Raw genomic sequence first — 15,583 nt, 5'->3', positions numbered from 1 at the left:
TAGTTTCAAAGCTTGCTGATAACTAGCACTGTACCATTTTGTCCTTGATGGCTGATGTTGCTGTTTTAGATTTTTTGGTTCTGGTTTGATCAGTCATGCTTGCTACTTACAGTGTGGAACAAGCATTTTCTTCATTGAAACAAAAACATATAAGTTTTGAGTGGAGACATCATCTTATACTGCATCAGTCTATGACTTTAGTTTGGCATGTTTATTTTTATTTCTTCTTTGTTTACATATTTCTTTCAGTTTACATGAGATTATGGCACATGCTATAAAACCTATTCCAATTCATGTGACGAACACTTGAACTTATTCTCTATAGGCTTTCTAGTTTGGTGTCAAATTTGAAAAACAGATACAGATTAGCCAATTCTTCAAACTGAACACGTCGAATCTTTTCACAATGAACTCTTACTGAAAATTTTTTCCAGGTCCATTGAACATTTCTTGCTATCTTAGAGTTGTGATCTATTGTAGCACTTGGAAAACCTTAGAAAGATCCTGTCCATCATCTTCCATGTTAATAATATGTTCTAACTTTCTTGTTATCATGTTGTCAACGGGTTCCCACAATCAGCCAGTATGGAAGAGATTGTTGTCCTAGTTTTCTTGGGAACTCATTTGTTGCAACTTATCAATCCATCACAGTCTATCAAAAACATCTTAACTTAGGGAGCTTGTGAAGCTGATTAATAGGCCAAGGGGCATATCTAAGGCTGTAGGATAGACCAAGAAAATGATTTGGTTTGTTGATTTACTAATAAAATTGTGATACAAAGAAACAGGAGCGAGGAAATGTGATAATGGTGTAATATTTCATACTTTGCAGGCTTTCATATCTTATGTGGCTATGCCTGACTCTGAAGAATAATTTTTCCTTTTGTGTTAATCACTTAAGGAACTAACATAAGTATTTTGCAGGTCGTCGTGTGTTTTTACACTTTGAGGCAGTTGATTCAGCATTCTATGCTTGGATAAATGGTGTACTTGTGGGGTACAGGTTTGTTTTACAATTCACATTGCATGTTTAACCATCTATAAATATGATATTCAATTTTAATATTCAACTTTTTATATTCTTATTGAACCTTATATAATTGAACACCATTAATTGGAGTGAATCAGGCAGAAAGCTAGTTCAATATTTATGATGGATTTCTTAAATGGCCTGGTCTATCAAAATCTATTATTGTGACTTAAAAAATACCTTAAAAATACCTTAAAAATACCTTCATAATAGTAAAAAACAATATCAGCCAACACATTGCTTCAATCTAACCTTTCACATCTGCTACTCCATAATTACAATTAACTTTATAACAAGTTCACTTTATGAGTACTGTAATCAGTTTTCCACTCCAAGTATAATAAATAAACAATTATTTTTGGCACACATTTTTTAATAAAACAAGCAAGGAATGAACACTTTTTCTGCCTTCAGTACCCACAACTTTGCAGAGCGCTCTCTCCTATCAAAAAGAGAAAATATAATGACTGATGGAACCCATATTCTGCTGAAATTTCAGGAGTGTCAATAGTTTTGAGCCTTACTAGCAACTTCGACAAGATCAGAATTTAATGTAGAAGTTCCTGAAATCTGCACTATTCCCTCTTCATCTCTTCATAAGCCATAACAATAAAATAAAAAAATCAATAGTTCAGACTGCAAAAACAAGTATTTTCAAACAGAATTATGAGAATTGTGGTTCTTACCTTCACAGTGCAGTACTGACCTACATTCACACTCCCTACTTATTGTGGTCATGTCATGACATAGTGTTTTGTAAATTTTTTTGCCCAGATTTGGTTGATAGGCTTTTTACAAGTCCTTAGCCAACTTCGAATTTTCATATGACCTTTAATCGATAGGGAATATATTAAGAAAGAAACTTTCAAGCTGAACTGACACAAATTCCAATGTGTGTAGTCAAATCTGACCAAATTCAGATTCTTCAGTCATCTTAATTAATCTTCAGAAATTATTCCAATCAGCTTCCAACACTCCACTAATTTTTGGTTTAATTTAGTGTTCTAATCTTTCCTGGCTTATATTTTGCAATTTGGATTTAGGGTTTTGTAGAATGTGCCCTAGTTAAGGGCACGGTGAGCCCTAATAGCAACAAACACAGTCAGCTGCTTTTCTGCCCACCATTTTGCTTGTTTCTGCAACATGGCTGCTTTTCTGCCTACCACTTCGCTAGTTTTTGTATCAGTTGGCTACTTGTTTGCCTGCTGCTTTGCTAGTTTCTGCAACAGTTAGCTGATATACTTGGTATTCAGCAGCCCACCTCGCAGCAAACGACAATTTTACTTTGCCTTTCAATAGGGACTGTTGGCCCTTCCTAATATTTGGTGACAACAATTTTTGCAGTTTCTCTCAGAGATTTTTTTCTCTTTTCAAATGGATTGGTCTAGTACCCTGACCTAGGACTTTCTTGCTCTAATTTACTGTACCTTTGCTAGTGCATCCTTGCTTTGATGCTGAATGTTAGAAGAAGCAATGCAGGGAGTTTGAGAGAATTGTGTAACACACACTGCAACGAATGTCTACTTGTATATGTTATTGATAGGGGAAGTTGCAGTGGTGGTTGTTACTTACATTGTAAGTTACTTTTTTAACTTTTTAGACATAACTGGTGTGTCGTTATTACATCATGAATATAAACAATAAATGCATGTGTACAAAGCATAGAATAGCTTTATGTCAATCATTATATTATTTCTCATATGTTAGATGTTTTTAGGTGGTGAAGATTTAAAAAATGACAAATATGATTTTCATTTGTGAATTGCCCACCTTTTAATCACAAGAGGGGCTTACCTTCAGATATATCTGAATGATTGAGGGGTAACTCTTCTATAAAATTCACTCAGGATTTGCACTAGGCTTGTCCGTAGTGCTTCGTTGTACTTAATGTTGAATGCAATGTGTTAGTATTATACAGTAACATTTCTTTTAGTGATTTGAGCATGGGGCTTTGCTACAAAAAATCCACTGATTTAGGGTTTGGTCTCATCCAACTAAATGAAATGTTAGGGCAAATATGTTGTGAAGATCTCATAGAAAACATGTCATGGACTTGGGTCAATTCATTGCCATAAGTTCAACCTTGACCACATATATACAACAAGATGCCTAAGCACCTCAAAGAGTAGACTTTTGGTTTATGGTTTGCAACTTATCGTTCCCCATTTTTGTTCTCAAATTCGTTGGGCCAACTGTAGATATGATTTTGTTCAAATAGAACTGATGGAGAGTTTGATATATGCTATAAGAAGGGCAGACAGAAGCCATTGGTATTTTTTAGACATTCATGTTATCACCATGTCATTTCTTGGAAAGCTGATCAAAGAATTCTAAAACATATAAGACCCATTCATTTTGGCATAGAATACATATTCAAATTTAAATTTCAACTTGATTGCTTAAAGAAATGTAAATTTGCGAGGATCTACATCAGGTTATCCATTTGTCTAGCATTGGCAACAATATCTTGGAAGAGGGAAGCAACCTCTAATTTCATGATTGACCACTAGTGAAACGTGAAGCACGATTTGGTGTAGGTTGCAAGGTAGTAGGATCAGAGATTCATCATTGCATTAAGTCCAAGTGGTACCATTTTTTTATAAGAATCATAGTACAACTCAGTTTTTTTGACATTCTGTGTATCATTCCATTAAATTACACATTTAAGTTCATTATTATCACAAATTTTTTAAACAAAAACAAAAATTACAATATGAAAGGTATCATGAGTATTTTGTGTCAGACATGTACAAACTGTTTATAATGTTTGAATATAGTCATGAGTATGAGGCATATGCTGCTAAGGGTTAAAAAATGGTTCTATGTGCATTGATGATGGATGTTATTGTTGAACAGTCAAACAATAACTATGGTTGGACTTGAATGTACAAAACACACAGGAGATGTATGAGAGGAATTAGAGTCAAATTATTCCTTATTGTATACATGCGCCTTTTAAATCTTATGCATGAGATGAATGCATTCATATGCAAAATAAGTAATGATTCCAATAGGGCATCGGGAAGGATAGGTTATATGCAGAAGTAGCAAGACAGCATCACATGGCTACTTTGAAATGAAATTCCTTTTGTTTTCTTATAACACAATGAGAACTGAAATACTTTATGCAACATTATTTAGTTTCTTCTGTGACATATAAGAGTAACATGAAAGTAACTTTGAAGTTTCCACTTATTTTAGATTCTTGGGTCTGTATTTCCTTATGCTTAACTTTCTACTTTCTATAAAGCTATGAAATGAAATTAAAAACTCGTCAACGATTCTTAATTGTTTGGTAAAACAGCCAGGATAGTCGGCTTCCTGCAGAATTTGAGATCACTGAAATTTGTTATGAACCTGGTTCTTCCAAGGAAAATATATTAGCGGTTCAAGTGATAAGGTGGAGTGATGGGTCTTATCTGGAAGATCAAGATCATTGGTGGCTATCTGGTATTCACCGTGATGTTATTCTTCTGTCAAAGCCACAGGTGAGTTGGTTCATAACCATATGTTCTATGAGAAATGTTATGCTTTTTATGCTTGGGCCTTTGGTATCTGTCCTTGATTGCTTAAAATTGCAGCTTATTCCTTCCTCGTACTGTATAACAATGCAATGCAATGATATATGCAACAAAGAAACTAGTAGGTGGGGTAATAATGATTTTTTTGATACTCTGAATATTTTATTAATATTGGAAAAAGCAATATAGAGGTAGGCCTAAGGAGGGAAAAATCAGTCCTGTACAATATTACCTCAGATTTCAGCACCATTAATAGATATACTAGAGAAGCCCACTGCCAAAAACTAAGTGCAAAGATATCTAGAACATAGAAGGCATCACAACTAGATATTACAGTTACGAGGCTGATTAGTAATTATTTTCAGGTGATATCAAGTTACAGATTTCCAGCCTAAGTAATTAGCAACAGTCTATAAAACTATGTAGATAAGAGTCAAGACCATTCAAAAAACTCTGATATAATGACGATAAAATAAGTTCATCTGCCACAGGACAGTTTCAAAAAAGAAACTGGATTTACTATTCGTCTTTTTGCTGATATGAGTGACCATGGAGCAGAGGAAACTTTTTCTTGAGAATCGTGCTTCTGGCAGGGATTCAGGTTCATGTTGACTTGCTGTTGCATAGTTGATTGCTGCCATTTTGCTCCTCAAATAGTGGCTTTGGTAGTGCTTTCTACACTGACAACTCGGCATTTTGTGGGAGTTAATATATCCATTTTCTCATTAATGATCTCTATGATCCTTTAAGCTTGTAAAGTCTGTTAAATCTTCAGAAGGAGGGGTTAAGAGATTGAGGGAGGGGTTCCATGGAATGAGAAGTGGTGATACAGAAACACCGTAGGGGTCAAACAATCTTGTATCACCCAGAAAGAGTGTCCTATGGTTTTGCTGTTTATATTGTGAGTTTGATAGTGATTCTAGTTGTGTGTTTGGGAGTTTGAGTAATATAGATTATTATTATGAAGGCCATTAGCTATGGCACTAGTGCCACTAAAGCAAACTCTTGCTTAAGTGTTTACAGAAACAACCCTTGTGGAACTGAGGAGTTGGTTAGAGGGAGAGTGAAATGTACAGCCAGCTAGAGGGAATGAAATGTACAGTTGACTGGAGAAGTGTATGGTTGGATGAAGAGAAAGTGAAGTTTATGGTCAGTTGGAGATAGAGTGAAATGTATGGCCAATTGGGGAGGATGCAATGTATGGCCTGCTGGAAGCTAAAGCATTGGGTTTCTTGAAGCTCTGGGTGCATACAGGTGGGGCTGCAAGGTCAAGTCTTATTTTATCTACAAATAGCTGGAATGGCTGAAGAAGAGAGGGAGTGTATGAAGGGGAGAGTTGGAGCTGAGTGAAAATAGAGTGATTGTTAGGTATAGCTAAGCTTGTAAAAGAGGTTTAGATTGTACCATTGAGATTCTCTGCATGTAGGCTGAATATTCATTGGTTGGCTAGTGTTTAGATTGTCACACATTTGACTCACATTTAGGAGATTATGCTTCAACCCTTCAACATATAGGAAATTTTTACTTTTCATTTCTCCATTATCCAGACTAAGAGTACCTCGTCCTTTTATATTTGCTGTAGCATTGTATCCAAATTTTGCTGTTCCTTCATTCTCTTTCTTCAGGGTGAGAAGTTTTCTCTTGTCAACAGTCATGTGGCTTGAGCAACCACTATCAATAAATGATTGATCTTTCTCATTTTGAGCAATTTGCACAAGCATGGATCTCTCCTTCATTTTTTGCTCCTGCTTCTTCCAAACTTTTGTAGATTCCTCCTTTTGCTTGTCAGGAATATGCTCCTTGTTTTGTCTCGAATGTTCCACAAAACCAAATCTACATGTACTTGTAGCACATGATGTTGTACCCCATTAGAGGGGCAAATGAATTAAAGTTCCTCCTTGAGAAACCAAAATCGTTCCTTGTACTAATTCTACAATCCATTGCTTTATGACCAAACTGATTGCAATAGAAGCAATAGCCAAAGAAGGAAAGGACATATGAGACAGCCTTGGTGGGAATGGTCTTCTAAATCTCTCATGGTTGTCTTTGTGAGAAATGTTGTTCTTTTGTGGGATATTACTTCCTTCTTGGTGCTACTATTGTTAGAGTTCTTGGGTGCATCGGCATAACCTTTAGGCTTTTCTTCATTCATCTTCTTTGGTAGTTTTATAGCCTTAGAAATTGTGCCATCTTTGGTGGTCTTCTGCTTTTCCTCAAAGCCAAGACCAGTTTTGATGAAAGGTGATCTTTGGAAGTTGATAATGTGCTCCAGTTGTCCGGTTCTTTTTTCAAACATCATGATTCAATTTAATTGATCATCAGATTTCTCCAACTCCATCCTCAAGGAAACAATTTCAAGTTCTAATTGCTCACAATCCAATTCCTTGGCTTTAGCTGATTTCTTACAACTGATTCAATTGGTTTTGCATCCTCAATGTGAATCTTCAGATCCGCGATCATCCTTTCTGATTCTTTAAGATTTCGTGATAACTCCGCCTCAGATTCATTGTCCTCTTGAAGTTGTAGTGTTAGCTTTGAGTTCTTAAGTTTTTTGATTTCGTCTAGGGCATAAATAAGTTCTTCCTTCAGATCTACAGCATCCTTTTCTCCTTCTAACTCTTCTTTGTCTTTGTTTTCACTTTCTGGGGCATCATCTCTTGTTTGCATTGCCATGAATATAATCTCTTCTCTATCACTGTCAGAGAAACTTCCATCACTTTCTTTGTATGAGCTATTATCTTATTATATGTAGAGGCTCTTGTTATGCTTTCAGAGGTTCTTTTTCTTTTCATGCTTCCCTGCTGTGTACATTTTTCATTATGTTGATGTTTCCTTCCTTTTCTTTTTCTATAGTCTTCTTCATCTTCACTACTTTTACTCTTGACTTGTGGACACTTGGCAGCAAAGTGACCTATATTACCACAATTAAAGCATTTAAGAGTATACTTACCTTTGTGCTTGCTGGATTCTTTTTAAGCTGCCTCAAAAACTGAGCTTCTTCTTCATCACTTGGATTTTCACTTGAATTAGGTTCTTCAGTCGTCATCTTCTTGGATGCTTTGAAAGTGACTTCTTCTTTTGATGTCTTCTCCTTCTCAATCCTCATTTCGTATGCCGTGAGGATCCCTTGCAACTTGTCCATTTTCAAAGTGTCTAGATCCTTCATTTCTTTGATGGTGGAAACTTTCTCATCAAATTTCCTAGGGAGAGATCTTAATACCTTTTGCACAATTATTGTATACTCAACCTTCTTTCCAAGACCGTGGATAGGTTGCGATATTTTCTTCGTCTTTCATCTTCAAAATTTCAAATTGTGTCCTATGGGTTTGGAGCTTAGCCTTCTTCACTTTGTCAACACCCTCATAAGTCTTTTGAGCTTGTCCCACATTTTGTTTGTTGATGTGCATTGCATAACTTTGACAAATTCCTGATTTGGATAGGCCACAAAGAATTGCATTGATTATTTTAACATTAATTTCACTTGCCCTCTTTTTGGTGTGATCTGTTGGTGGAGGAGATGGTGCCACATAGCCATCCACAAATTGGTTACTGTTATCACAAAAGCTTGCACCCTTGCTAAGCTATCAACTCAGCAACCTTGTGAAACATGGAAACAACCCCGAAGTGTGGGACCTTGCGCGTGGGGTTGAATCTCCGGAGAAGGCCGGCTTCCTTGTTCAAATAGGTGCAGGTGTTGAACCAAGTCAACACTTCAAAACTAACTCCTAAGCCTAATCTAACAATTTGCAGAGGTATAGGGAAGAGAGAATGCTTGAAATAAATGGAGGTGATGCACCAAGAAGAGATTGTTCCTCTCCCTACCGAAATGACACAAGGAATCAACTGAAATACCCAAGAGATGCACAACTTCAGTTGCATGGGTGACCCAAATGCATGTATGGAGGTTAGAATTTACTAAGTGTCAAGAGGGGAGAAGGATTCCCACAAGTCACACTCAGGAAACAAGTTAACACAGCATATATGGAGAGAAGAGCCACAAAACATACACTTGTGATGAAGGTAAGGAAACATACACAACATGCATAAGTTGAAAGAAGGCAAGAATGTAATTTCAATTCATTCAAAGGCCAAAGGCCAATCTTACAGTTGTAGAAATGCAAAAAAAAAATGATTACGAGTCTTCAAGAGAAGAGAAAGAGCATAGGAAAGCTCAAGGCAGCAGGGAGAGAACCCTTTACAATGAGGCTTAACAACCTTATATAGAAAAAAGGGTTACAATGGTGATCATGACCCCTGCATGTCAGTCTGGAAGTGCAGGGAAGTGCATGCACCTGACTTGTACATGCAAGCAACCTAGCCATACCACCAAAGGCAACTCTGAGGAAGGTGGACTGATTAACCTTCCAAAGTCAGACATTACATAAGTCACCCAGCATGGCCCCCGTACCTCCCTTGATGGAAATCCTGCCAAAAACACTTAATGCACCCTTGTGGCTCCACAAAAAGTCACTGAAACTGTCGGAGCATTAAAAGCCTTGTTGATCACGCCATCCGGAAGTGTCGCCAATGGGAAGGAAGTCTGGAGACTTCGGAAGCTCGGACTCCCGAAGTGAGGAAGACAAGGGAAGAACTTCGGAACCTCGGGGTTCCGGAGTTCCGGGATAGAGAGAGAAGGCAAAAGGGGAAGTGTTGATGTGTTTTTTATGCACATGCGAACACAGAATAAAATACCGAAGTATCTTATCCTCTCTTGAACAAAGTTCCCGACTGCTGAAGATTTCGCTAAAGGATCAGTCGGAGTAATTCCAAGGTTCTGTTATGTAGGATCTCTACGTGTGGATAAGCTCTTTGTGGTATGATGTGATTTTGTTGGAATCACAAGGGGACTTACACTTGACGACCTAAACGTCTGATTTGCTGGAATCACAGGTCCTATTAACTAACTGGAAGACAAACAAATGACAAAAGATGCAGGGTTCAGGAAGTCTACTCTACTACCTAGAATGCGAGAAGATGGATGAACGACTAGGTGGAGTCCTACTGGGCTGGGTCTCACCATCAAGTTGAACAATTCAACACCAACTCAGTGCGATCTTCTGGGGGATGCTTCAAATATATTCAAATCGGACACCATCAGATATTGATCATCATTCAAGTTAATGCATGAGCAATAGACGTGTAACGACTTGAGATTAAGCTCATTTATGTCAGTTGACCACGTAGGGCGCACTTACAATCAGTAAGAGGCTAGTGGTATGGATTAGACAGATTCCATACAGGTGCATTCAACGACTTCTTTCATTCAATTTAATTATCTATCATCTAAAATGAAGATTCAACAAGAGACCATGCATATTGCAACGAAACAACATATTTCACCATATCTTCAATGAAAAAGAAGTCTTTACAATTAAGTCAACAATGTCTTGTCTTCTCTTCCTAGCCTACTCTAATTGCTATTCTATTTGCTATTCTACTACCTATTCACAGACTATCAACTATTTTCTCACTATTGTCTATTAGCTAACCATTGACTCCCTATTAGCCTTTACAAATGAGGAGCCAGGGCTTATATAGTGCCCACAATACAATTCAATGGCTTAGATCAATTTGAGATCAATGGCCAAGATTTTACAATGAAACTCTAATTAGGGTTTGTTACAACAAACTTAATTCTGACCAATAAAATAATTGCATTATTTGGACACATGTCTTCTCTGGAATATTCGACGAATGGATAGCCGGGGTAGGTACATCGAAGTTAGTGCCATCTTTGATGAGTCAGGTACATTGAATTTGGACACGTTGAGATGGACCAATCTGACTGGAGGAGTGATGACTGGGATGCCACCTTGTCTGGCGTTTGTAACTTGGTAGATGTTCAATTTGAATTTCGTACTGGACCCTTTGGAAGGGTCAGGAGCGAAATTCCAACTTTAGCTCAAAATTCACATTTTTGAAGGTCAAACATCTTTCCAAGGCATTCCAAATAGCTTTTCTCACCCTAGTCCAGGCCTGACTTAGCACAAAATTTGGAGAAAAGGATGGTTTTAGTGTTTTTCGCTCTGGACCCTTTGGAAGGGTCAGGAGCGAATTTCTTGTTTGTAGCTCATTTTTTTCATCATTTCAACTTCAATCCACCTCACAAGGCAAGGAAACACTTTTCTTCTCTCATCCAACCCAAGTTTATCTTGATTTTGCAAGGAAAAATAGGTGATTGAAGGATTTTCGCCCTGGACCCTTTGGAAGGGTCAGGAGCGAATTTCCTCTTTTGGCCTAAAATCCTCACTTCTGGAGACAACCATCGACTTAAGGGCAATCACAAGGGCATCCTTTACCTTGGTCTAGGCATAGCTTAGCATAAATTTGAAAGGAATAGGTAGATTTTAGGATTTTCGCTCTGGACCCTTTGGAAGGGTCAGGAGCAAAAATCTTGTTTTAGAGCTATTTCACCATCCTTTCAACTTCAAATCACCTCCAAGACTTAGAACACCTTGCCTCACTCCTCTCCAGGTCATAAAAACCAAAATCTTGACTTGATTTGCAAGGAAAAAGGGTGATCTTAAGAATTTCACTTTGGACCCTTTGGAAGGGTCAGGAGCGAAATTCTCATTTGGCTTCAAAATTTGCATTCTTGGCGACCAAAATTCACTTTAAGGCAATCCAAATGACTTCTCTCACCCTTGTCCAGGTTTGACTTTGCTCAAATTTTGGAAGAAAAGATGGTTTTTAGGATTTTCGCTCTGGACCCTTTGGAAGGGTCAGGAGCGAAAATCATTTTTAGGCTCAATTCCTTCATCTTTCATGGTTTCTAGCAACTTAAAGTCACTCTCAGGGGCAACTAAACATCATCCTTCACCCAAGGGATAAGGTCTTAAGCCAAAACAAGGTCAAAAGAATAGGCTTGCAAGGAATTTCGCTCTGGACCCATTGGAAGGGTCAGGAGCGAAATTCACCTTCTTGGCTAGACTCCTTCATTTTTTCAAGGCTTTCAAACATTTCCAACGTCCAAACATGTCTACTCTTCCCTTCAAAATGCCTTGCAAATCAAAATTTGGTCAAATAAGGCAAGAAATGAGTCTTAGGTTGATTTTCGCTCTAGACCCTTTGGAAGGGTCAGGAGCGAAAATCTTGATTTAGGCTTTAATTGCTCATTTTTCAAACTTCAATCTTCTCTTGGAGGCAAATATAGATTGTTTTCCACTTGAGGAACCAGGTTTTAAGCCCATTCAAGGTAGCAAATGAGGATTATAGTGAATTTCGCTCTGGACCCTTTGGAAGGGTCAGGAGTGAAATTCCTATTCTTGGCTAAAATCTTCATCTCAATCACCTTTACTCACCTCCTAAGGTCAAAACATGTCAAAAATCCCCCAAACATGCCTAAGGAACTATGAAATTGGTCTTGACAAGTGATAAATTGAGGTGCATAAGGATTTTTGCTCTGGACCCTTTGGAAGGGTCAGGAGCAAAATTCCTAATTTTGGCCAAAATCCTTCACATTTCTACGTTCCATCACCTCAAAAGGCAGAGATATGTTATTTCCTTCCCAAATTCGCCCATGGAACGAGGTTGGTATCCAAAACAAGGGAGCAAATGAGGCTTATGAAGAATTTCGCTCTGGACCCTTTGGAAGGGTCAGGAGGGAAATTCCTATTTTTGGACACAAGATCCTCACTTCAAAACACTTCTCAAGGCAAGAACACATCAAGACTCACACACAATGCCTAATAAACCAATGCCCATCCAAAACAAGGAAGGAAAATGAGGGTTATAAGGATTTTCGCTCTAGACCCTTTGGAAGGGTCAGGAGCGAAATTCCTCTCCCAGGCTAGAATCCATCATCCCAAAGTCTAAAATCTCCTCTCCAAGGCAAAGTTGCATCAAACCTTCTCAATTATGTCTCAAAAGTCTACAAACTTGGTCAAGCTAAGGAGAAAAATAGAGGAAATATGAATTTCGCTCTGGACCCTTTGGAAGGGTCAGGAGCAAAATTCACCTTAGGCCATGATCCTGACTTCATTTTTTCGCATTTCTTCATTCAAACAAGTGCTTTTGCCTTCATTCAAGCCTAGGAATGCATTAGTTCTAGGTTTTGGTCAAAGTAGAATGTCTTATGGAGAATTTCGCTCTGGAGCCTTTGGAAGGGTTAGGAGCGAAATTCGCTTTGGACCCTTTGGAAGGGTCAAGAGCGAAATTTGACATTTTGGACTCTCCGTCAGGATCATTTTATGGAATATAACATTTAAGTATAAGTACTTTAAGTTATATTCCATATATACTTCCAGGATGTTTGAGAGTGGTTTCGGACCTCCAGGAGTTATATTGCAAAATCTAGTTTTTGGAGGATTCTTCAGTTTTCCAGACTTAGTCAAATTTTGGGATCAGGACATTCCAGACTTAGCCAAATTTCAGGATCAAGGCATTCCAGACAGCCAAATTTTAGGGCATTTGAAGATCAGGATGACATTCCAGACTTCATCACTCACCAACTTGACCTAGCTCGGACCTTCAAGAATGATACCCACTCACAAAGCAAGACACAATTAGCAACAAGAGCAAAACCAGGCCCTAAGGAAGACTCTCAAAGAAACCCTAACCTGGAGCACCTGCTGACTCCCCTGGCTCAAGCAAAGCCTACCATCCTATTGATCCCCTGGCGACACTCAAAATGCAAAGGCTAATAGATAAACCCTAAACACCTAGAAAGCAAACCCCAAAAAGCAAAAAAGTAGGGGTCCCCATTTGCAATGGGGCGATGTGTGAATACGTCACAACAGGAAGGAACTTCGGAACCTTGGGGTTCCGATGTTCTCGGGAGAAGAAGGAAGAAGGGGGAGGAGGGAACCTCAGAACCTCGGGGTTTTGGGGTTTCGGGCAAGGCAAGGGAAGGGAACTTCGGAACCTCGGGGTTCTAGGAAACTGCGCAAAGGAACTTCGAAACCTCGGGGTTCTGAAGAAGAAAGGGAAAGGCTAAAGAGGAGGGGAACTTCGGAACCTCGGGGTTCCGGAGTTCCGGGCAAAGGAGAAACTTAAGAGAGGAGGCGAAGGAAAGGAAGGCTGGGAACTTCAGAACCTCAGGATTCCGGAGTTTCGGAGAGAAAGGAGAAAAGGGACAAGGAACTTCGGAACCTCGGGGTTCTGGAGTTCCGGGCAAAAGGAGAGAAAGGCTAAGGAGAGGAGGGGCTAAGCTAGGGAAGGAACTTCGGACCCTCGGGGTTCCAGAGTTCCGGAGAAACTGGAGAAAAGATGAGGGAAGGAAGGGAACTTCGAAACCTCGGGGTTCCGGAGAAGGAAGGAAAGCGGCTAAGGCAAAGAACTTCGGAACCTCGGGGTTCCGGAGTTTTGGGGAAGAAGAAAAGGCCAAGGGAGGAACTTCCTCTGGACAAGGAAACACTTCACACTTCATGATTCTTCTCTCCTTGATCAATTGGGGCTGCGTTGGTCCATGGAACATATCTCTGATTGGTTCTCTCTGATGGACCAAGGGTGTCATAAAATGACAACAATTACCATATAACAAATTCAAGAGCCATTAAATAGGTGTGGATCCTTATGCTCTAAATGGCATAGTTAGTTCCGTCGAACAATGGATAATATAGACAATCTTGGACTAATTTGAACTTTAATAATCTCAATGAAGGAATTATATAAATCCACACATAAGAGACAATATTTATGTGGAAATCCTTATGGGAGAAAACCATGACAAAACATTGCTCGAATAAAACCTTCTTACAAATTTCATAGTCACCAACCCACCAGAGACACCAATCCCCCCCACCATTGAGCACCAACACAACAAGAGACATCAATCTCTTTTAATGAGAGGCACCAACTTCCAAAATAAAATTATGATAATTATTTGGAACTGTTACCAGATTTTCACCTACAAGCTCAATCAGGTAGAGCCACTAAGTTTTTGAGCAAGTGGTATTTAATGGCCTCTCTATGTTGCATTCAAGTACAAATGAAATAACCTCAAAAGAATGCAGAAAGCAAAGATTGCAAAGAAAACATTTCATTGATATAAATGTACGAAGCATAGAAAGATTAGGCAAGTCTTTCGGAAAGAATGTAATCTTTATTAAAATGATAGAATGCATGTCTCACACAATAAGCCGTGAGACTGACCATGTTCATTCAATATGCATGATGCACATGAAAGCTAAATTATACATGAATGAGTAAATACTAAAAATGCATGTCTAGAGGGTGACCAGTCATTGCCTGAATGACTGGCGCTTGTTGGCTGATCCATAAATCTGCTGGTGTCGTCCTGCTACTCCTTGCTTCCCAGGTCCTCAATGCTCCTTTTTCCTGCATGATTCAATAGGCAATAAGTTAGAACTGTGTTCTAAGCAATGAAAGGTCATACACTATACATGAGCATTCACTTATACATGTATAAGTCAGTCTTGATGTGCAAAGAAAGGAGATGCATATTTTAGGTGTCCAGGAGGAATCAGGAAAATCACCATACATAGGCATATCTTATCTAATATGTTTGTTTCATGTGCAACTACGGATCTGATCATGTTCATTTTCAGCATGTGGGGTGAAATGGGCTCCCATAAGGGTTGAGCCCAGCGTGCTACAGGATAGCAAATGAACAAAAGAGGACAGCTCAAACATGGTTTTAACAGTCCTAAAGCATTTTAAGAAAGCAGTGGTCAGGTTGCAGCACTTCAAGGATATCAAACAAGTAGCATGTAGGGTACAGTCCTGAAGCAATAAGGGGGCATCTTTATAAAAACGTTTGACAGTGGATGTCAAAAATATCAACAGCTACAGCTATGTGAGACAGTGAGCAATGAACAATGAAGGTGCACAATGTCAGCCATAAAGGCGATAAGGGCGATCTTACAATGCTCTTATTTATCGAAAATCTCCAGAGAACATCAAAATATTAGTCACAACGACAAGAGAGCTACAAGATATCAATGCACAGATCTAGATGACGAGGATATCACAAAACTCTTAAAGGAGAATACTAAAGCAATGTTACGGAAAAATCATAGTCAAAGCATCATGGATTTCGAACAGAAATAAAGTCACAGCAAGCAACAAAATG

General features: G+C 38.7%; 1 protein-coding gene across 1 annotated transcript in view; it reads left to right on the top strand.

Moving 5' to 3' along the window:
- The window catches only part of LOC131060759 (uncharacterized), a 297,226-nt gene that overhangs the window by 79,188 nt on the left and 202,455 nt on the right, over positions 1-15,583 (top strand). The window contains exons 5-6 of the mRNA XM_057994137.2: positions 925-1,003; positions 4,335-4,518. Coding sequence (XP_057850120.2) covers positions 925-1,003; positions 4,335-4,518 — 263 coding nt within the window. The remainder of the gene's footprint in view (positions 1-924; positions 1,004-4,334; positions 4,519-15,583) is intronic.

Source organism: Cryptomeria japonica, chromosome 10 (genome assembly GCF_030272615.1).
Source record: "Cryptomeria japonica chromosome 10, Sugi_1.0, whole genome shotgun sequence".
Lineage (NCBI taxonomy): Eukaryota > Viridiplantae > Streptophyta > Pinopsida > Cupressales > Cupressaceae > Cryptomeria > Cryptomeria japonica.
This window is presented reverse-complemented; position numbering and strand designations above follow the sequence as displayed.